Genomic DNA, 22,709 nt, shown 5'->3' with positions numbered 1-22,709 from the left:
TATTGCGACACATGGCGCTTAGGGTTTCAAAATCCGAAGGGTATTTTTGTATTTATTTGATAATCTTAGGACTATTTTTAGATTAAAAAAAAACCAACTCACGCAACTTTTCAATCTGAACGTTCGTGTAATTGCTCTTGGCGTCTTCTCGCCTCAACTTCTTCTAGGGTTATTTATTTTCTCATTAAATATGAATTAAATCTTATCCCCATTAATAAATCTACAAAATACTGCTTGATCTTCCGCTGGATTGTTGGTTCTAGTATTTTCCAGCAATGTTTGGTATGAAACGTGGCGCTTTAGGGTTTCAAAACTCCAGGGAAAATTTTATAATTTTTTGATAGTCGTAGGATTATTATGCAACATATAAAACACGTTGGTATAACTCCGTCACAACATACATGTGTTCCATTATTTTTAAATGTCCAATAGATTTTGCAAAAACAAAAGTTATTTATTTTACGCAAAGGTACTATATAATTAATCTTCACTTTTTTCCCTTTTTTTTCAATTACTCCATGTTATGTTTAGATGTAGTTTCTTGATTTCATGCAATTTTACATGTTAAATCTTTTGGTCTTGTGTACTATGAGTGAATTTATACGAAGTAATAGAATTGTTTTTGTTGAACCTATATTAATTGTGTAGTGGTTCAAGGGGTATTGAATTTTGACCAGATGTTTGTTTTTATTGAAAAAAGGGCCATTTGTATTTTGGTCTGTCGAAAATATATGTGTGGAGTTTGTGAAGATGTTATAATTAGGTTTAGTTTTTCTTTTTTCTACACAAGTTGTAATTTGTTAATTATTTTTTCCTTTACGAGTAATAACAATGTTGTGACAGATATCTGAGATGATCTCCGATCTGCATCCGAGGCTAATATGACGCTTGCACAAGCAATTATGGATGGAGATGTGGTTATTGTTCAAAATCTTGACTTAGCGCTATGACGAGAGAGACTTGTACTTTATACTAAAATTTGCTAATTAAAATAATGTGGTTCAAAGACATCTAATACAATTGCAAGTTCGTTGTAGGAAAAAAGTTAGTATTTTGTATCAATGTTCAGTGTATTTTTTTTTCCAGGTGCAATATATGGGCGAGTCTAATTATTATTGTTTCAAATTCAGACTGTACATATTAAGCTCTACCATGAGGCTCGACCACCTTCTCTATCATGAGGCTCGACCACATTCTCTACTAAGTATATTTCAATATTATTTTACATATATTTGATGTTTAAAGTTATTTATTTGTCGATAAGTTATGTATTGAATCTTATTCTATATACGTGCATAAAGAAATATAGCGATCGATGCACCTTAATGGAAATGCAAATTTTCGTTTTTTATATCGATATGCCCCCGCATCACAAATATTACAACAGTTGTGTTCAAATATAATTTATTCCATTGGAAAAATGATAATCTTGCAGGTTCTTTGAATCTCTATTGCTTCACTTCTCTATTATTACGCCATTGCTACAAGTCACTTACTTTGCATACGATTCATATGATATATAATCCATTCTAAGAAATAGATGAATAGTCTATTTTAATGATATCATGTTGACTCATAATTCGGTTGACCCGTAAAGATAAAGTTTATATTTTTTTTTATTCCTTTACGTTTCCTATTTACTCCCCGTGCATCGCACGGGTGAAGTACTAGTTTAGTATAATTGTTTATCTTTTGACTGTGTAGGGTGGGCTTGATATCAATTGATAGAATTTAGCGTCTAGGAATAGATAATTAAATATTCTCCGTGGGATCGATATCCAGACTTAATTGTCCACTATATTACTTGTACGATACGTGCACTTACGTGTAGGTATTTCAACCAACAAGTTTTTGGTGCCGTTGCAGGGGAATATTTTAATTATTTATTTTATTCTAGCTCTAGATTTGAACAATTTTCACGCTTCACCCAATTTTAATTTTAATTTTATTTTTATTTTTGTTTTAGGTACTGTTTTATGCGTAGCTAAAGACACTAGGCCAAATTTCATTTCAGGCGACGTTTTATTTGCGACGATTTTGTAAACGTCGCTCATATTGCGACGTTTTCTTAACATATCGTCGCAATAATGCATAATTTAAATTCAAATTCTAAAAAATGAGTAAATATTGCGACGTTTCTGAATTACGTCGCAGAAATCATCGCAAACTTTTATACGAAAAGTTCCCTGAAGAAAAGGCGACGAATCGGTTATATACGTCGCAATTTTGCGACGTTATTGTAAATAGTCGTCGCAAGAGAAAATTTTTTTTTTTATTTTTTTTAATTAAAAATATTTGCGACGATAATTCTGCAACGACGCAAGGTTGATTGGAAAATTTGCGACGTTTATATATTATTGCGTCGCAATGGTTTTCCAATTAAAAATTTCTAAATTTGTTTTGCGACGTAAATAATGCAATGGATTGAAACATCGCAATATAATTAGTTTTTTTTTTTCACAATTTTTCTGTTGCGACGTTTAATTAAGTAAAGTCGCTATTTTATTTCTATAAGTCTGTTGTGGCGACTAAAATATAGGAAAACGTCGCACGGAAATTTTCAGTCCTGCGACTAATAAGTATAAACGTCGCGAAACCAAATTAAAACCCCTTTCCCCACCCTAATTTCAGAACACGTTTGCCCAAGTCCGTCTCTTCCCAAATCACAGCTGCTCCCACACCCCTCCTCCGCCGAAGCAAATCAGTCCGCCGTCGCCGTCGCCGTCGGTGTCGCGGCTGACGGCATAAGGCCTTGTGATAGCCACCGCGCGCCAAAATCCCTCTATCTCAGCTCCTCCTCCGTCTTCCACACCGCCGCCGCCGCCGCTTCAATATTCTCCACAGAAATCCACCCCCATCGTGCCGACGACATCACCGGTTACTAAGGCCGAGCCACCACCGAAGCCTTCTTCTCCCGCTCCTCCTCCCTGTTTCACACCGCCGCTGCCGCTCCCGCTCCCGCCGTCGGAGCCATGGGACTTGCCGTAAGTTTTTTATTTATTCTGCATAATTATATTTTATATATTTTTATATATTTTATTATCAATGATTCATGAATTATTATTATTAGAAAACAAAAGAAAAATTATTTCTTTAAAAAAAATAAAAAAAAAATCGAAATAATGTTGACAGCTGCAATTTCATTGAATTAATGTGAAGGTGGTTGAAGGGGCAAGAACGAGAGGAGCATCAAGAATTATTGGAGTTGACATTAATCCCGATAAAATTATTAAAGGTATCAAATTAAATTAATAAATAAATAAACTCGCCATTTAATTTATTGTACTATAGTATATTCATCCACTTGGAGTAATTAATAATCAATAATTTATGAAATTTTGTTTTAATAGGTAAAGCAATTGGGATCACAGACTTCATAAATCCCATGGATTTGAACAAGCCACTGCACCAATTTGTAGAGGGTAAGTTAAATTATTTTATGTATATAAAATCTTTGTTAAATTATTTTATATATATGCGCTTTGTTAAATTATGTACACATTATTCCCCTAAAGATCACATCTGATCTAAGATCTCTTTCTTTCTAAATTCTGAGTTAATTTAGAATTTTGTTTATTAATTGTTGATGATGATGATACTAAGCAGTGATTTTAATGGAAATGGTTAATATAATGGTAAATCATAAACAGTGATCACAATTTTCAATCTCTCTCTAAACCCATAACAGTTTCAAATACTCTTTATATGCTAACAATATTTTATTAACTTCATCAGGCTAAGTATAAGTAAGATATGGGCATTTAACACACATAATTTCAAATATTCAATTTAATCAGTTTCCTATATTTTTAATTGTGTAAAATATATTAAAATTTAAATTAATTTCAGTAATTAATAGTTAATACGGTGTCAATTAAATAGTTTAAAAAATGGGTCCCATAAGATACCAAACTTACACTTGAAAGAGATCACAATATTATTTTCAAAATATTTTTTCCCTACTATATATATACTCCGAAATTAAATTATTCCGAGAGAGACGAATATATAAATTTAATTCTCTCGTTACCTTCTATGTTCCTCAGTTGCGAATATTTTCTAAATAAAAATGCCGAAGGATAGGAGTTGGGTTTTGCTAGATGATCATCGATTAGACGCATTTCAAAATGGTTGTTTAGAATTTCTCAACTTTGCTTTCGATAAGGCGGCCATTGGTGACAAAATAAGGTGTCCATGTAGAGACTGCAAATGTCGAAAAGTCTGGGATCGTGAATTCGTTCATGAGCATTTACTTTGGAGGGGCTGGGATAAATCCTATGGCGAAGGACAATGGGTAATGCATTTGGAGTCTGATGAAGAGTACCGTCGGGATCTTTGCGAAGTACCCGAAAGCTAGTGAAGTAGGGGGGTTTGGTGTTGTACATGTGAATGAAGACGATGACATGAGTGCCGATATTAATCCCACAATGGATGAATTATTGCAAGCATATCTCTGTTGGGTTTCGGGCACGCGTACGCAGCGGAAAACAAAAGTTTAATGCGATTTAAACGACTTTAAAGCACACAAGCACATGCCCGACAAATTAAAATCAATTAATTGCGTACCTTTGCGCTTCCAGCGAAATTAAAAACAACATACATGCTAAATAATTTAACTGAATTTAAATCAATTAACATGCTCGCGTTTAAACCAAATAACATGCTTGCAACGATTAAAACGATTACACATAATCACGTAAAATCATACGAAAGCAAACATGAAAATATAGTTTAAACGTAAACGAATCGAAACAAGGGATTCGTGTGTTTACCTCTTGAAGCGTGAGGTAGGAGCGTTTAGCAAGTCGAGATTGCTACGGAAACCAATCCGTACAATCGGGGCAGCAGCGGTGCAGCGGCAGCAGCGGTGAAACGGCCACGGCGGCGCGTGGATTTCACGCGCGGTCTTCCGGGGCGGCGCGTGGGGTAGCGTGCGGCTTCGGCTCGTGCGCTGCTCCTCGATTCCTCGATCTTTGATCTTCCTCCTCTCGGATTTCACCTCGTATACTTCGATCTACTAAACATGTGGCACTAGACACGTAATAGTTAGAAAAACGGAAGAAAAAGAGAAGGAAAGAAGCTACCAAGACAATCGGCCGATGAACGGCCGATTCTGGCGATACGGCGGGGAGGACGGCGGTGGTGGCCGCGGGAGAGAGAGGCCGAGAGAGAGAGGTGGACGGCTAGGGTTAGGGTTTGTAATGTGTGTTTGTGCAAGATCTATAAATCAAGTATTTATATGTCTTGCATAAAACCCTAGCGGGCTTAAGTTGGACCGGGCCCAACAGCTTAAGTCCGTTAGTACTTTTACTTGCTCGTCTCTCTTAATTCAATGACCGAAAAATTGCAACGATTACATTTTCAGAATCATTATAATGTCCTCGTCATTACGAGTTCCATCTCTCATTTTCCAACTTTCCAAAAGTGGAAACCCTAGTTCAGTGCACTTTCTAAATTTGGAAACTTCCCGATTTAGAAAGTTCACTAATACGTTCGCCTATTCTTTTCCTTTTTCTCATTCTCATTCGTAATTCCAAATTACGAATGTTGGACTCAATCGTATTGACTTCCAATTATGCAAAGATAAACTATTTTATCTCTAACCGTTTATTCAAAGATCTCATGTGCACGAGCAGTGTGACCCTCGATGGTTCAGGTGTAAGCTAGCCGTGAGTCCACAACTCTTTGTGGTCAAAACTCGTCCCTTAGAGTTACGATTAAGATGAAGCTCGTTTCACCTTAATCACCCAACGAATCAAGATTGGCGTCTAGCAACTACGCGTCATGATTCCCTAGATACAAATGAAGTGCCTGCAAGAACCTTCAGATATAGTTAACGTACAGTACGGTCCCTTCGATTCATATGTCCCGATCGAACTAGAGGCATTGGTTCATCGAGACCTCTTTATATGTTCGATGACGGTGCGATCGTTCCAAGTGTTGTAATCGTCACGTGCATGACTTAGAGAATCGAATTCTCTAATCATCACTTAGTCAGCTCTGGCCAGAGACTTAGAATGATTACAAACTTTCAGAACACACAGGACATCCAAGACTATTCTAGCGATCGAATCCCCGACTACAATGCACAGACCTCCCACTAGATTTCGGACTGCACGAACACTGGCCCTTGGGATGGTCCTCGGTGGAACTCAGGGACAGGTCACGATACAGGTGGTCCTCTAGTGAAGTCACGGCGATGTCTAGGTCATAAGGACTAATGGTGTACAACTATACCATAGATATCTCTACTCGATTATTGGGAACCATGCACTTAGAGATTTCTAGGGTGAGGGAGTTCAGTGAACTCGTCAACTTACGAGCACCCACTTATGCATGCCGATATCACAATACCGTTTACTGATGAGATGCAGTACACATACACTAAGTGCTAGTCTTAATGGGAAAGGCCGATATCCTCATTAGTGGCGTAACCCTTCGACTAGGAACACGTTTAACAGTTATAATACTTGAGTAAATATCTCACGATCCTAACGATCAATTACTAGTACTTGTAATAACTGTAAGGATTATATCTATGCTTGTGACAAAGGGACAAAGATATAGAATGCCAAGGTGTTTTATCATTAATACAAATAAAGGTTCGTTTATAAATACGAAAGACCACAGCCACATGTTGGCTTGTTGGTCACCTACTCTAAACTTTCCTTCATGATGGACTTTTACAAAATCAAATCTCGGGGTAAAATGAGCGATAAGACATTTTCAGAAACCCTCCAACTTATGAAAAAGATTCCTTCCCTAAATATTCCCTCCAACAGAATTGGTAAATGATATTGCTAAACAGGTTACACATTGTGACATCTTTAATCCGTGTATTTCATGGCCCACACACAAAAAGGATGGACGTGTGGATGAATTTTGGGCACGGTTCAAGGTAAATGGTATTAAAATTCTCGTATAACAATCGACAAAATTATTGTTTCAAATTACCTAATGTTATTTTTATTTTTCTTAGGAAAAATATAATCTTCCCGATAATGATGCTACAAAGAAGTGGTTCAACAAGACTGCAAATGCTCGTTGCAAGGACTTCAAGTCTAGGGTTTTAAAGGCACATTTTGATCGCATGCCCGACCCCGAAACTGCAAGACAAACTCGCCCGGAGGGCTTTATTAACGATGATTTATGGGGTCAATTGTGCGATCAATTTATTGCTATGAACGAGTCAGGGAGTGATGGGAAGGTAAATTTTTAATTCTTATTAATTAATATCATTATATGATTTTTGCATTGCATCAAAATATAGTAACTTATGTAATATTAGAGCATCTCCCACCCATCACCAAATCCTATAATTATCACCTAATTTAGGTGTTTTTAGTCTCCCAACCTAAATCTCTAAATCACCATTACACCTAAAATTATAGTGATTTAGTTTAGTCTCCCACCCTGGTCAAACTCTATATCACTATATCTCTAAATCCTATATTTTCACCAAATTTTTTGGTGAAGAAATTTTCATCTCCCACCCGTCCCACCATTTTACCATTTTTTCCACCAAATCCTATTTTTTCTATCAAAAATAGAAGTGAAAATAGGATTTGGTGTAATTAGCACCATTTTATAATTAACATGTACAATTATTATATTAACTAATTTCATGTGATTACCAACTTATAAATATATTTATAATAAATATATTAGTGTTAATTAGTGAATTAGTTTTCAAAATTTAAAATATATTATTATTATTATTATTATTATTATTATTATTATTATTATTATTATTATTATTATTATTATTATTATTATTATTATTATTATTATTATTATTATTATTATTATTATTATTATTATTATTATTAGTATTATTATTATTATTATTATTATTATTATTATTATTATTATTATTATTTAAGTTTTAAATATATATAAAAATGTTTGGCCAAAATAAATAATATTTTTAAACAATAAATACATTTATTATCATAAAACAACAAAAAGGGGTACTCTTATGTTGAAGATGATGACGATAATAATGGTGAATGAGACTCATCTCCTAATAAGGGGTACTCTTTCATTGTTAGGCGAAACAACGTTTTAACGAGGCCCCTGTTACCAATGAAATAATATTTTTGGGCAAAAAAATGTTGTAATGTTTTTATGATTAATGTATGTTGTAAGGTTATTAGGAAATAATTAATGAAATTATTGTGTATTCGTGGTTTTATTATTTGTATAATAATCTAAGTCGATTTTCATTCATGTTTCAATAAATTTTTGATATTTATCATAATTTCTAAATTATATACTTAATAAAATTAATCATTATTCATAATCAATATTTTAGTAATAAAATAGACTAAATTTACAATTAACATTAAAATTATAATTTTGTAATATATTTGGTGAAATGTCATGGGAGACCAAACCAAATCATATTCTCTATAAATGGTAAAATGGTGAAATATTAATATTTTATTATTTGCTGTAAAATTTGATGGAATTGGTGGGAGACCAAATACACTATTTTGTCACTAAAAATAGAGAAATAATAGAATGGTGTGCTGCGGGTGGGAGATAACACCATTTTTTCACCACAAAAAATAGGATTTGGTGAAAAAATGGTGTTAAGGGTGGGAGATGCTCTTAGGGCATCTTCCACCCTACACCATTTCCTATTTTTCACACCTAATTTAGGTGTTTTTAACCTCCCAACTTAAATCACTAAATCAACATTACACCTAAAATTATGATGATTTGATTTTAGTCTCCCATTGTGGTCAAAACCTATATCACCATATTACCAAATCCTATATTTTCACCAATTTTTTTGGTGAAGAAATTTGCATCTCCCACCCTTCCACCATTATACCATTTTTTCCACAAAATCCTATTTTTCCTATCAAATATAGAAATTAAAATAGGATTTGGTGTAATTCACACCATTTTATAATTAGCATATAAAATTATTATATTAGCTAATTTCATGTGATTACCAATTTATAAACATATTTATAGAAAATATATAGTGTTAATTAATGAATATGATAATATATAAATATATTAGTATATAAATATATTTATAGAAAATATAATAATAATAATATTTATTTAATAATAATAATAATAATAATAATAATAATAATAATAATAATAATAATAATAATTAATAATAATTATAATTAATAATAATAATAATAATAATAATAATAATAATTATTATTATTATTATTATTATTATTATTATTATTATTATTATTATTATTATTATTATTATTATTATTATTATTATTATTATTATTATTATTAAATAAATAAATAAAAATATGTTTGGCTCTAATAAATATGTTTAAACAATAAATATATTTATTATCAGAAAACAATAAAAACATAACATTATAACGTCACAAAATAAATTACAAGATAAATTGTATAAATGAAATACACATAAACTACTTAGTTAGCATTAAGTTATGAAATTATTTTTATTAATTTTGTTGTAATGTTTTTATGCATTAAGTTATGAAAGTATGTTTATGTGTGGTTTTATTATATGTATAATAATTTACGTTGATTTTCATTCATGTTTCAATAGTTTTTTTGAATTTATCACAATTTTAAGATTATATAATTAATAAAATTATTACTTATAATCGGATCTTTAATCAATATTTTTTAAATAAAATAGACTAAAATTAAATTAACATTAAATTTATAATTGTGTGATATATTTGATGAAATGCCATGGGAGACCAAACCAAATGCTATTCTCTATAAATAGGAAAATGGTGAAATATTATTATTTTATTATTTAGTGTAAAATTGGATGGAATTGATGGAGACTAAATACACTATTTTTTCACCAAAAATAGTGAGATCGTAGAATGGTGTGCTAAGGGTGGGAGATAAACCCATTTTTTGACCACCAAAAATAGGATTTGGTGAAAAAATAGTGATGACATTGGAAGATGCTCTTATTATTAGTCCAAATCTCAAAAATGTCGCGAAGCACGAAAGTCAATTGCAACCGAACACCATTGTGGTCGAACTAGTATCACCGGTTGGTCTCACAAACATGTAAGTGATCTTGTATATGTGTGATTGTATATATTTTAAGATTTATTATAAGGTGTAATTACTTTTATATTATTTATACAGGTTCAAAAATTTGGCAAGGTTCCTATCGTGGCAGCTAAATTCAGAAAAGGCTACATGAGCATCGATGCATTAAAGGAATCGGAGCCTTTACCTGTTGATGGTAGTGATAGTGAGATTGGTGGGGGTGATGGTGAGCGACAAGTAGATCAGAGAGGAAAGCCCGAAGTACGTGCTATTGCGGTAAGTTAATATTTTAGTTGTATCGATGCTTTATTTGCTATTTTGAACATGTTTGGGTTGTATTGTAGTTGATGGACTATGGATTTATTTCGTACTTAGGTATCGATGAATTGTGTAATGTAGTTGGTGGATCTTTACGTGAATTGAGCAATTGTGTATATTGGGTTCTCTAATGAAGTTGATGCTTATTTTTGTTGAATTGTTATTTTATTTCCTAGTTGAGCATATGTTGGTTGTTTAATGTAGTTGGTCGATCTTTATATATGAAATCTTGTGTTTTTGTTTACTTAGAACATCTTTGGGTTGAGCAATGTAGTTGGTATATTTATATATGTTGGTTGTTTATGTTGGTTGTTTAATGTAGTTGGTCGATCTTTATGTATGAATTATTGTGTTTTTGTTTACTTGAACATCTTTGGGTTGACCAATGTAGTTGGTTTATTTTTATATATTGGTTGTTTAATGTAGTTGGTCGATCTTTATATATGAATTATTGTGTTTTTGTTTACTTGAAAATGTTTGGGTTGAGCAAATTAGTTGGTATATTTTTATTTGAATTATTATTTTATTTTATAGTTCGTATCAAGTAATTAGTGTTAATACACTTTTTTATATTACTCAGGCGGATTTGGACAGAGTCTATCAAGAATGTTTGAATGATGGGAGTGATGAAAGCACCGCTAACACGATAGCTTGCGAACGAGTACTAGGAAAAACTAAAAGACTAGGACTTGGTTGCTCAAGTTCAAAGAAAGGGGCGAGGTCCAACTTATCTTCTGTTGCTAGAGACGAAGAAATAACGGCTTTGAAAGAAGACAATCAGACTTTAAAGGAAGAGATGAATCAAATGCTGAGTACTATGAAAGCCATGGTCGAATATTTTAGGGCTCAAGGTGTCGAGTTCCATCCCCATAATCCACCTGGCGACGACAACTAGTGTTTTGGGTACTTTTATTTTATGTTTGGATGATTTAAGTTTTTATTTGGATTATCTTGTGTTTTGATAGAATTTTTGGATGATTTTGTGTTTGATGATTTTGTGTTTTGGAATGTTTCGACGATTTTATGTTTTGGAAGAATGTTTTGGATTATTTAATTTAAGCAGGTTGTTTAATGTTTTTGTGTATTTAATTATATTGGAATTGTTTATTATTACAGGTCAAAATAACAATTAAACTAAAAATCAGTAAAATATTAAATAAAAATATTTATATATTTGCGACGTTTTTTGGATATTAGTCGCAATCGCAGAAAAAACATATATTCGTCGCAATGTGGTAACAAAACTGTGCGACTTTATTAAAAAAAGGACGCAAAGCTAAAACCAGTTGCGACGAAACCGTTTCGGAAAATATAGTCGCAAAAATATTGCGACGAAATGTGCGACGTATTCAAAAATCCGTCGCAATAAATCAGCAGACGAAAAAATTACAATATTGCGACGGTTATATTAAATCGTCGCAAACGGTTGCGACTTTAAAGAAAAAACGTCGCACATATTTGCGACGGGCACTTTTTTGACTTTTTTCCCGGCAAATTTCGTCGCAAAATAAACGTCGCAAAATTACATTTTCCGTCGCAAATGGGGTTTTTTCGTCGCAAAAAAACGTCGCCTGAAATGTGTTTTGGCGTAGTGAGAACCGTTTGATTCCAAAATCGAACGTACTTTCCGAGCCGCCAGGAGACTTCAACGCGCAAATAATATAATGGAGGACGAAGAACGCAGAGACGCAGAGGGCTATTTACTTGATGCCAACGGAAACCAAATCCAAGACCAACACCCACGGCTTCCACTACAGCCAGCAGTTAGGCCACGGGCACTTCAAGACTACATAATACCGACTCTTGACGAATTCCGCCCGAGCATCCAATATCCACCCATTGAGGCGCATAGTTTTGAGATCAAGCAAGGCCTCTTGACGATGCTCCAAAATAACGGGATATTTAGTGGATTGGCAGGTGAAGATCCCCGTCTTCACATTGTCAATTTTCTCGATACCTGTAATTCCCATCGTCAAAACGGGGTTTTCCAAGAGGCGCTCCAATTAATTCTCTTCAAGCACTCACTACAAGGAAGAGCTCGCCAGTGGTTGATGTTCCAAGCCCCCCATTCTATCTCATCATGGCATCAACTCCTAAACCTTTTCATGAAAGTTTACAGCTCACCAGAGAAGGACAAGAGAATACGACGGGAAATTCATAATTTCGTCCAAGATCAAGGGGAGCCATTATTCGAGGCAGGGGAAAGATTCAAGACCCCTTTGAGGCAGTGTCCAATACATGGAGTAGAGCAATGGCGGCAAATCCACATCTTCTACCAAGGAATTAACGAGAATGCGAGAACCGTTTTAGATGCATCAACCGGGGGTAATTTTATGAGTCAATCGACACCGGATGCATTTATTATGTTGGATCAAATTGCGCAAAATAGGTTTGCCAAGTCAAGCGAAAGGACGGTTAGTGGAGCCAAGAAGGTTCACGGAGTTTTGGAATTAGATGCAGTTACGGGCCTTCAAGCTCAAATGACCCAAATTGCTCAACAAAATCAACTCCTTTTACAACAAATCAAAGCAAACCCACCACAACAAGTCCAAGCCGTGTATTCTCTATGTTGTGAAATTTGCGGTGGAAATCGTTAGACGCTCCAATGCCAACAAGATGTGGAATCACTCAATTACGTCAACAATGCCCCTCGCCAATTCCAAAATCAAGGGTGGAGATCACAAGGGCAATACGGAGGAAATCAACAAGGCCAATGGTATCAAAGACCTCAAGGTCAATTTCAAAATCAAGCCCCTCCTCAACAAAGCTATCAAGGCAACAATCCACCGGCCCAAAAATCAAACACAGAAGAGATATTGGCCCAATTTATGACCGCTACTCAAGCTACGCTGCGAAATTTGGAGACTCAATTGGCACAACTAGCATTGAATCAAGAGAACCGTCCGGCAGGAGCATTGCCATCGAATACGGAAGACCCTCGAAAGCAAAAGTTCGAGACTTGCCAAGCTATCGATTTCAAGATCGAGGAAAAAAAAAGAAATTCAAATTAAGCCGTAAGTCACTGTAGCCGAATGGGTGGAACCGATCCCATATCCCCATGGATTGCAAAAGAAAAAGATCGAGGTCGAGACTTGCCAAGCAGTCACCTTGAAGAACAGTAAGTAATTGGAGGAAGCCCCACGAAAAGAGAAGAGAAATACGGTAATCGAGAAGCCGAAAGTGATTGAGGAAAAAGAATCAACTCATGAAGAGCCACCATCAATAGTGCTTTCACGAGACCTTCCAATTCCATATCCTCAAAAGTTTCTAAAGAAGAAGCTCGATGCCGAATACCAAGGCTTTTTGGACAAGTTGAAGGAAATTCGCATAAATATTCCATTCATCGAAGCGATTCAGAAGATGCCAAAGTGGGTGAAATTTCTCAAGGACCTCGGGACGAAGGGGAAGAAATTGCAAGGGAACGAGATGATCGAACTCACGGAGCAATGTAGTGCAATTCTTACACGGCCCCTTCCACAAAAACTCGGCGATCCAGGTAAATGTTAAAATCGATGAATAAAACTTGCGTGGATGATGCTCACATGTGTATTGGCGTGGTACGTTCAATAATTACACACAAAAGGGAAGCAATTTTAAGTTCCGACAAAGCAGACCCCATTGTATAGGTGGGTTTTTTGTGTAATCGTGCTTGTTTGTCTCTTTTGAATTGTTATTCAGTGTTTGTTTATATACGATTTAGTTCATAGTAATTTACATCTTGTAAAATGGTTAACAATTGCCATAATGAAAATGTTGTTGATTCGTGACAAGGAGTCTTCAATTGTGAGAGTGAAGAGTTTGTTTTGCTTTTTAGGCTTTGTTCTTTATTAGGATTGCCTAGGACTGTGTTTGGGACGAAATTCAGAAATTGGGGAATCCCAGGAGAATCCCAAGAAATTCAGGTTTCATTTTGATGTTCTAATCCTGTTTTACATTACTACAAACTTGATGTTTGGGGAAACATGATTAAACTTTGGATTTTGGGATTTGAAACCGAAAATTTCATAATTTTTAGGGTTAGGACTATTTTTTTTTTTTTTTTTTCTTCACTAAACCATCTTTTGCCATAATAATTAGGGTAAATTACAAACACCCCCCTGAGGTATGGTCAAATTACAAAAATCCCCCTCTTGTTTGGATAATTACATCTACCCCCCTCAACTATGATTTTTTCTTAGACCTCCACCTTTATGGTGCCAAATTCAACATAGTCATCTAGATTCCTTGAAATGTGCTCTAGTTTGTACTCGTTTTGTGTAAAAAGTACAGTTTCCGATGCACCACAAACTGATACATACAAGCTAAAAATCACATATTATGATCATCGTGCTTCATAATGTAGAGTTTGAATGGGATAAAACGGGTACAAAAGTGATAATATTCCATATAATCTCGAAGATTCCACTAAATTTGAGGAGTTGAGGGGGTGGTTGTAATTATCCAAACAAGAGGGGTGTTTTTGTAATTCGACCATACCTCATGGGGGTGTTTGTAATTTACCCTAATAATTACCATGTAACTGCAAGTTTTTCTCATTTTAAATTGTTGCTTTAGGGAATAAGGAAAAAAAAGAGACCATTTTGATTAAATTCCGAAAATACCGAATTTTTTTCCAAAAAAAATTCGATCATTTCTAAATTTGAACAAAAAATTACAAACTAAAGCAATTTCTGAAATTTTCAAATTTCCGCCGTTTATGAGGATTTCCGGTTTTTTTGGAACAAAATTCAGAATTAATTTTGAACTTCCAAAAAAATTAAAATAGAAAAGTCAGTTCGGATCCGTTTCATCTGTTTTTCACCCTTAACTAACACCAGAAAAATATGTTCAAATAACTAAAATAATTGGTAACAAGGCATGGTTTCTTATAAATTCGATCATTTCTAAATTTGAACAAAAAATTATAAACGAAAGCAATTTCGGAAATTTTCAAATTTATGCCGTTTATGAGGATTTCCGATTTTTTTGGAACAAAATTCAGAATCAATTTTTAACTTCCAAGAATATACAAGAATATAAATAGAAAAGTCAGTTCGGATCCGTTTCATATGTTTTTCACCCTTAAGTAACACTAGAAAAATATCTTTAAATAACTAAAATAATTGATAACAGGCACAGTTTCTTATAAAAACTTAATATATTCCTGTAACGAATAAGTAATATTGTCACAAAAACCTGACTTTTTGGTAATAGTAGATAACTATGATTACTGAAGATACTTTTCCGTTACCAAAAAATTAACTTCTTTGAGGCGACAGCATAGAATAGTTATAAAAGGTGAGCAATTGGTACGAAAACTTTTATTAATGGTATACTGTTGTCACCAACAATCAAAGAATCTTAGTGACAAATAATTGCGTTATTACAATAGTCATAGAGTTTTTGTTCTTGAAGTATTCTCTTGTGGTTATTTAATTTTTTTTTTTATTTAAACATCTTTTTACTTTTTGCATATTTATTCTAGGTTAGTATTCATGTATATAGTAATTCTCATTCACTATTTTCTTTAGGTTCACAAGCTATTAGCAAAAGTGCAACACTCAAATAATACAAAAATGTCATATTTTATGACAATTATATTTGTCATAAATAGAATTTGTGACATGATAGTTACTGGATAATAAAATATAAACACTGTGAAATTTTAGGATTAATGGAGATGATAGTGTTCATACATATTTTTTATGACAAATAGTGTTTACCATGTAAATAAATTAAATGAATATTAAAAATAAGTATTGGTGACGAATGAGTCTTTTGTAACAATAAAAAAATGTTTAGTGAGGATAACTTCGTTACTTGTATTGGACCTATTGTAACGAAGAGTTTTTTTTCACCAGTATTCGTACTGAATTCGTAATATTTGTTACTAAAACTTACAGCGCCGGACTTTAGAAGAAAAATAAGGTAACGAAACAATATCGTTACTTAAAATAATTTTCGCAGTACTAAAATTACGAATATCGTCCACAATATGCTTTTCTTTCTCTCTCTAACCCACCCAAACCTCCCAAAAAAACCTCCAAAACTCTCAAGAATTCTCAATAATCCTCTCCGATCCAAAAATCTCACCAAATTTGAAGGCAATTTCTGCTATAAATCACTTATATGTCAACTATAATTAATTTCTTTCGTTAATGAGTAAATATTTATCTAATGGTTAATTATTAACGAATTAAAAAAATTAATATTATTTGTTAATCATTCATTAATAATTAATTAATCACTAACTAACTAAAACAAAAGGAAAAAGCAAAAAAAAGAGAGAAAAGGAAAAGAAGAAAAAAAGAAAAAAAATGGGAAGACAAGCATCCACACCCATGTTGGGCGTGGGAACTATTGTTCCACTCCCAATTTGGGCGTGAAGCAGTGTCTCTCACGCCCAGTAGGGGCGTGGATAATATTTTTCCGCTCCTATTTTGGACGTGAAATATGCTATTTCGTCGCTCCTATTTTGGACGTGAAATATGCTATTTCGCACCCGTTCTAGGTGTGAATATGCAAAAATAAGGATTTTTCAAACCTTAGAGAGCGAAACTTTTTGAAAATAAAAACTGTATTCATAAAAATGGTACCGCATTTATCAAGTCCGGTTCGTTACACAACGATTTCGTGATGAATTTTATCCTCGCAAAAAGTGTGTTTTCTTGCAATGAATAAATATATATAAAAAATTACCGAATTAGATTCAATTAATACAACACGTGCAACGCAAGTGCACCTATCTAGTTTTAAAAAAATTATGATGTGAGATACTTAGGGGTGATAAACGAGCCGAGCCAACTCGTAAAAAGCTCGAACTCGGACTCGAGGTTTTCAAGCTCGAGCTCGAGCTTTCTGACGAGCCGAGCTCGAGCCGGTTTTTAATTGTTCATGAGCTCGCGAGCCTTATTTATTATTATTTTTTATTATTATTTTGTATTTTTTATATGTTATTTTTATTTAAATAATGTATAATAATATAAAATATTATAGAAATAAATACAAATATTAAAAATATATATAATTACAATTTACTTTTTATTTTGTATTTTTTTTAATAATTTTTTATAATAAAATAATAAATAAAAAATATTTAAAAAAAGAAAAAAAAAAAGGAGCTTGGGCTCGAGCTCGAGCCAAAAAAAGAGGAACTCGGCGAGCTCGAGCTCGACAAAAGCCAAAAGAGGCGAGCTCTGCTCGATCTCGGCTCATTCACACCCCTAGAGATACTGCAAAAAATATCAAAAGTAATTTGTAATATCAAAGATTGCATATCATTTAACTTAACCTTATATGATTGTCTGTACTTTATTTAGTACCTCAAATTTTTGGACTATTTATTTCATCTAATATAATAAGTTGTGGAATTAGTTTTTTCAATTTTATCTATTTATTTTTATGTGAATTCTTTTTTTCCTTATTCTCTTCAAATTATTATAAATGATTGAATATTGACAAATTAAACTATATATTTCAGCTAAATGATGACTTAAATATAGTAAAATACTGTCTTATTAGAGAACTCTTTGATTGAATATCGACAAATTAAACCATATCATAAATAAATTATTTCAGCTAAATGATGACTTAAATATAGTCAACTAATATCTTATTAGAGAACTCTCTAAATATACTTTAATATGAATAAAATATATTTTCAAACTTCAAAGCATTTTAGAAGTTATAATAAGAATAAAGTATTAAAAAAACACTATGAATATGAAAAGTTACTTGTATAATTAACCTTTGAATGAAATGTTAACTAAATTACGTCATTGTCCTTTGATTTCTATAAACTCTAAAATATATGTAGGGATAATTTTGTCACTACATAAAATGGAAGAAAAACTGGAATTAATTTTCATATAAAAGTAGTAGCAAGTGAAAAGAAATTAACCTAAAATAAAACCGAAGGAAACTCCAAAAATCAACTGAAAAGAAACTAACCTAATAGTACTTCTAATTTGTCCTAAAAATAAAATAAAACGAAAAGTAAACTCGAAAGCCAAGCTAGTGGCATTAATTTGGTGGTGGAAAGAAGATCTCCTCAGCCTTCCTCTTTGAGGTGAATTTCTCCTCGACATCTGCCGGAACATTAAAAGCCGCCTGTAGAACTTCGGGCGAAAGCGCCTTCCAAACTGAAGTCCGTCCAGCCAAATGAGTGAAAATAGGACTGCAAATATCACAACAAAACACACATTTAAGAAGTTAGCAAAAAGAAAAAAGAAAAAAAAAAAAAAGGAACTCCTTGTATAAATTAAATAAGGATAGAGAATCAAAAATATTTGAATAGAACTTACTTTGGAGTAGTGATGATGGAGAACCAGTCCATACCCTCGGGATCAGCAATCTTGGAGACAACAAAGAACCTAGGCACAATGAATAGATCACCAGCCTTAAGCCTCGTCTCGAGCACACGTTTCCCATCGACACCGACAACTTGGACACGGCCACTTCCCCTTACAATGTAAGTAACCTGCAAAGCAGAGTCACAAGAGAAACCTGGAGAGCACATTGCACTACCGTCTAACCTAACAAGATCTGCACCGAGCCCAACTTCACCGACCAACGGTAGATTCTTAGTGTTGAGAACCACAACTTTGCCACCATTCTTGATGTCCACATCCAACGGAGCTTCCTCGCAGTTCAACGCCATTCCGTTGTAGTGCTCGATTTTGGGCTCGGGCATCTTGAAGGTGGAATCGAGCTTGACAATCCCGTTTCCTGATTGGCTGCCGACGAGTGTCTTGACGGTGCTCTCTTCCAAGTCCCATGCTCTGCCAACAAACTCCGTTGAGAATCCGGTGAAGATTCCGTTGGGACCGGTTAAGAAGAAGTCGGTGAAGGAGCCGGATTTGTGGGCCTTTGAGGTGTCGCCGAGGAAGAGAATGACTAGCTCCGTGTCTTGTTTGTTGTACCACCAGGTGACTACTCCGAAGGGGAGGGCTATGGCGTCTCCCTTCTTTATTGGGATCACCTTTTCTTCTTTTTCCGGGAGGACTATACCGGCTACTCCACTACCTATATCAATTTCATAAGTTCAATTCGTCAAACAACTTATTCAAACAGAAAATAACGCGGGAATACACAAACTGAAAAAAAAAATTAAAAAAAATACAGAGTGATCAAAGCAGAAATCAACACCAGAAAGATGAAACTCGTTCTGAAAAAGTACATAATCGAAAAAACAGGCAATCTGAATTGTGAATATATATACCTTGAAGCACGTAAGCAACCTTGGCAGAATCGGAGTATCGAGGCAGAGCAAAGCCGTTCTTCTCAAGGGCGAGCTTTCCGGCGCCGATGTTGCCTTCGCGGAGCATCGGCAACTCGTTAGGGCACCACGCATAGTACGCGCCACCATCTCCGCCGTACAGCTTCTTCGCCAACTGTGGTGTCAAATCAAGCTCCATCTCCCTCTCTGTTTTTCTCTCTTTAAACAAAACACGACGAATAATGGATTAATGCAAATAAATAAAAAGCTTATGTGAAAAGAGAAGCATATCGCTGGTATTTATAAAGGAGAGAAATCATATAGCAGATAGTATTTGCAGTGGATTATAATTCTATTGAGACACGATTGTTTTGCAACTCTAGGATATATTTTGTACTACTTGTTTTATACGACATGTCTAAATTCTATAAGATAAGAGATATTGAAATAAATATCTTTTATAAGATAAGAGATATAGAGTTATTTAATAATCTAATTATTAAGGATAAAAGGATGTATGAGTTGGATAGTACGAGAACTCGTGAGTCCTGATCCCAGTAAGATTACAATGATTTTATCTTGTGTAATCTCATTATCTAAATCAAGCCAAACTAGATGTACTTATATGCATCCAATATTTGTAGGGCAAATGCATCCAATATTTGTAGGGCAAATGACAAATAGACCCATGATAAGGGCACTTAATTCAAAGAGGGACATCCAACTTTTTTGTCTTTCAAATAAATCCAACTCAATTCAACCCCAATTTCATGATTTACACCTCAATTTAGCCCAATTTCATCGATTAACCAATTTTAACCCTAATTTCAATTTTGGCCCGCCACCACAGGATCAATAATTCGAATTTTTTTTTTTGAAAAAGAAAATCAATTTGGAAATTAAATACTAATTAATAACTGCCCAATTACGACTCGATTAAAGACTTTTCAACTGTACTTATGACGTAGATTAGTAACTGGCTTAGTGCAGCTACCGAGTCAATAACTAATCTGTGTCTTTGTTATTTTATGGGTTATTTTCGGACGATTAATGAAATTCATTGGATATTTTCAAGAAGAAAAGAGAAAAGTTATTCAATAGTCGAATACTCGAATTTTGACATAAGAATGGGATTTATTAATTTAGTTTCGGTTAAACCCCTCAATTTTCATATTAGCCATATATACTATCCCAACTTTTCGTTTGATTTAAATAAATTTAGGAATGGTCAACTAAAAGTCACTACAAGAAAAAGACCTTTCGACAACATACAATGGAAAAGTCTCCTCATAATCGATCCATTCTTTGTGAGTAAACCCCTTCGCCACTAGTCTTGCTTTAAAGGTTTCCACCAATAGCCATGTTTAAGTCTATACGGATTCTACTCTCAATCGCCGCCTATTTCGATTAGGAAATATGGCAGATGGACGTCAAGACAACTTTCCTAAATGGATGTCTTGAAGAGCGCATCTATATGATGCAACACGATGGGTTCGTGGCCAAAGGTCAAGAACACATGGTATGCAAGCTCAAGAAGTCCATCTATGGACTTAAGCAATCATCGAGATCATGGAACATCCGTTTTGATCAAGCTATCAAATCTTTCGGTTTTAATCAATTTCAGGATGAACCATGCGTGTACAAGAGGTGCAACAAAAACATAGTGGTGTTTTTAATATTGTACGTAGATGACATACTCCTCATAGGAAATGATGAGGGAGTACTATCATCAGTTAGGGTTTGGCTATCGAGTCAATTCAATATGAAAGACTTGGGTGAGGCTGCATATATTCTTGGGATCAAGCTATTGTGAGATCGAAAGAATAAGATGCTAGGGTTTTCACCAATGTTGTTAGAACCGGACCCAACCGGCCGGTCGGACCGGTTCGACCGTGACCCGGCAATAAAGCGGTCCGGTCTAACATCTAAAACCGGAAAAATCAAAAACCGGGGTCAAATGACCAAAATCCGGTTCGACCGGGTAAAGCCCGAGAACCGCCGAGTCAGTCAAGGAACCCGGTTTTTGGCCAAAACGTCTCGAATCACCGTTGAGTTGGTTATTTGTGGCTAGATTTGAGCGAACCTTCACATACTTAGTAGTGGGTGGTCGGATCTAATCATGAGTGGTCGAAGGATTGTCAGATATGATCATGGGTGATCGAATAGGAGTGACCAATTGTCGAATTTGAAGAATAAAAAATGGAAAAAGATAGAATATAAACAATAAAATATAGTAAAACGTGAGGTGAAGTAGATAAAAGCGAAAATAATAACTCGAAGATTAAAAATATAAAGAAAATAATATTGTTAAAACATTAAAATTAATAAAATAATAGCATATTAAAAAAAATCAAAAACCCGGTTGAACCAGTTCGACCCTATAAACCCATGACCCAAATGGTCGTGCGGTTCTATACCCGGTCCAGTTCTGATAACATTGGTTTTCACAGGCAAGTTTTATCGACACAGTCCTTGGCCGATTTAACATGCAAGAATACAAGAAAGGTTCATTGCCTTTCAGACATGGAATCTTACTATCTAATGATCAGTGTCCCAAGACATCCGATCAGATAGAAAGAATGAAGACGATTCCTTACGCTTCGGCAATGGGAAGTCTCGTGTACGCCATGCTATGCACTAGACCGAATATTTGCTATGTCGTGGGCATAGTGAGCCGATATCAGTCTAATCCGGGAGAAGAGCATTGGACCGTGGTAAAGCATATTCTCAAGTATCTTCGGAAGACTGGAGATTATATGCTAGTTTACCAAGGTGGGAACATAATGCCGATAGGATACACCGACTCGGATTTTCAAGCCGATAGGGATTCTAGGAAATCAACATCGGGCTATGTGCTTACCTTGGGAGGAGGAGCCATTAATTGGAGAAGTATCGAGCAATCTTGTATTGCTAATTCAACTATGGAAGTCGAGTACGTTACAGCTTCAGAAACAGAAAATGAGGCAGTATGGCTAAGGATTTTCTCATGGACTTGGGAGTGGTTACAGCTGCTCGATCGGCTATGAGACTGTAATGGGATAACAGCGGGGTAGTTGCCAATTCGAAGGAACCTAGATCTCATAAGAAGGGAAAGCACATTAAGCGCAAGTACCACATCAAAAAAAAAAGGAAAAAAAATTAAATTTGAAACTAATTATAATAGACA

General features: G+C 34.4%; 2 protein-coding genes, 1 long non-coding RNA gene and 1 pseudogene across 4 annotated transcripts; 3 read left to right on the top strand and 1 right to left on the bottom strand.

Moving 5' to 3' along the window:
• Positions 1-2,559: 2,559 nt before the first annotated feature.
• On the top strand, positions 2,560-4,602 carry LOC148766509 (uncharacterized). 2 transcript variants are annotated; one of them, XR_016035098.1, is made up of 4 exons: positions 2,560-2,984; positions 3,160-3,235; positions 3,351-3,422; positions 4,047-4,602. It is a non-coding gene; the product is annotated as an uncharacterized LOC148766509 (long non-coding RNA). The 2 variants fall into 2 exon arrangements; XR_016035097.1 differs by having other exon boundaries at positions 2,561-3,235.
• A 2,073-nt stretch (positions 4,603-6,675) lies between these two features.
• On the top strand, positions 6,676-11,406 carry LOC148766508 (uncharacterized). The gene is made up of 5 exons (XM_088827324.1): positions 6,676-6,703; positions 6,783-6,898; positions 6,980-7,207; positions 9,952-10,044; positions 10,126-11,406. The coding sequence occupies exons 1-5, from the start codon at positions 6,676-6,678 to the stop codon at positions 10,312-10,314; spliced, it is 654 nt and encodes a 217-aa protein (XP_088683450.1). The 3' UTR covers positions 10,315-11,406.
• A 6,805-nt stretch (positions 11,407-18,211) lies between these two features.
• On the bottom strand, positions 18,212-19,817 carry LOC148766507 (11S globulin seed storage protein Ana o 2.0101-like). Its single transcript, XM_088826986.1, has 3 exons — positions 19,547-19,817; positions 18,630-19,350; positions 18,212-18,502 (listed from the first exon to the last, which is right to left on the bottom strand). Exons 1-3 carry the CDS (start codon positions 19,740-19,742, stop codon positions 18,349-18,351), a joined length of 1,071 nt encoding a protein of 356 aa, XP_088683112.1. The 5' UTR covers positions 19,743-19,817; the 3' UTR covers positions 18,212-18,348.
• Positions 19,818-21,371: 1,554 nt separating this feature from the next.
• On the top strand, positions 21,372-22,569 carry LOC148766506 (secreted RxLR effector protein 161 pseudogene; annotated as a pseudogene).
• The last annotated feature ends 140 nt before the right edge of the window (positions 22,570-22,709 follow it).

The sequence above is a fragment of the Erythranthe guttata genome, chromosome 12 (assembly GCF_056151865.1).
Source record: "Erythranthe guttata isolate IM_541 chromosome 12, IM_541, whole genome shotgun sequence".
Lineage (NCBI taxonomy): Eukaryota > Viridiplantae > Streptophyta > Magnoliopsida > Lamiales > Phrymaceae > Erythranthe > Erythranthe guttata.
The sequence above is the reverse complement of the archived record's forward strand: the minus strand, read 5'-3'. Positions and strand labels throughout refer to the sequence as shown.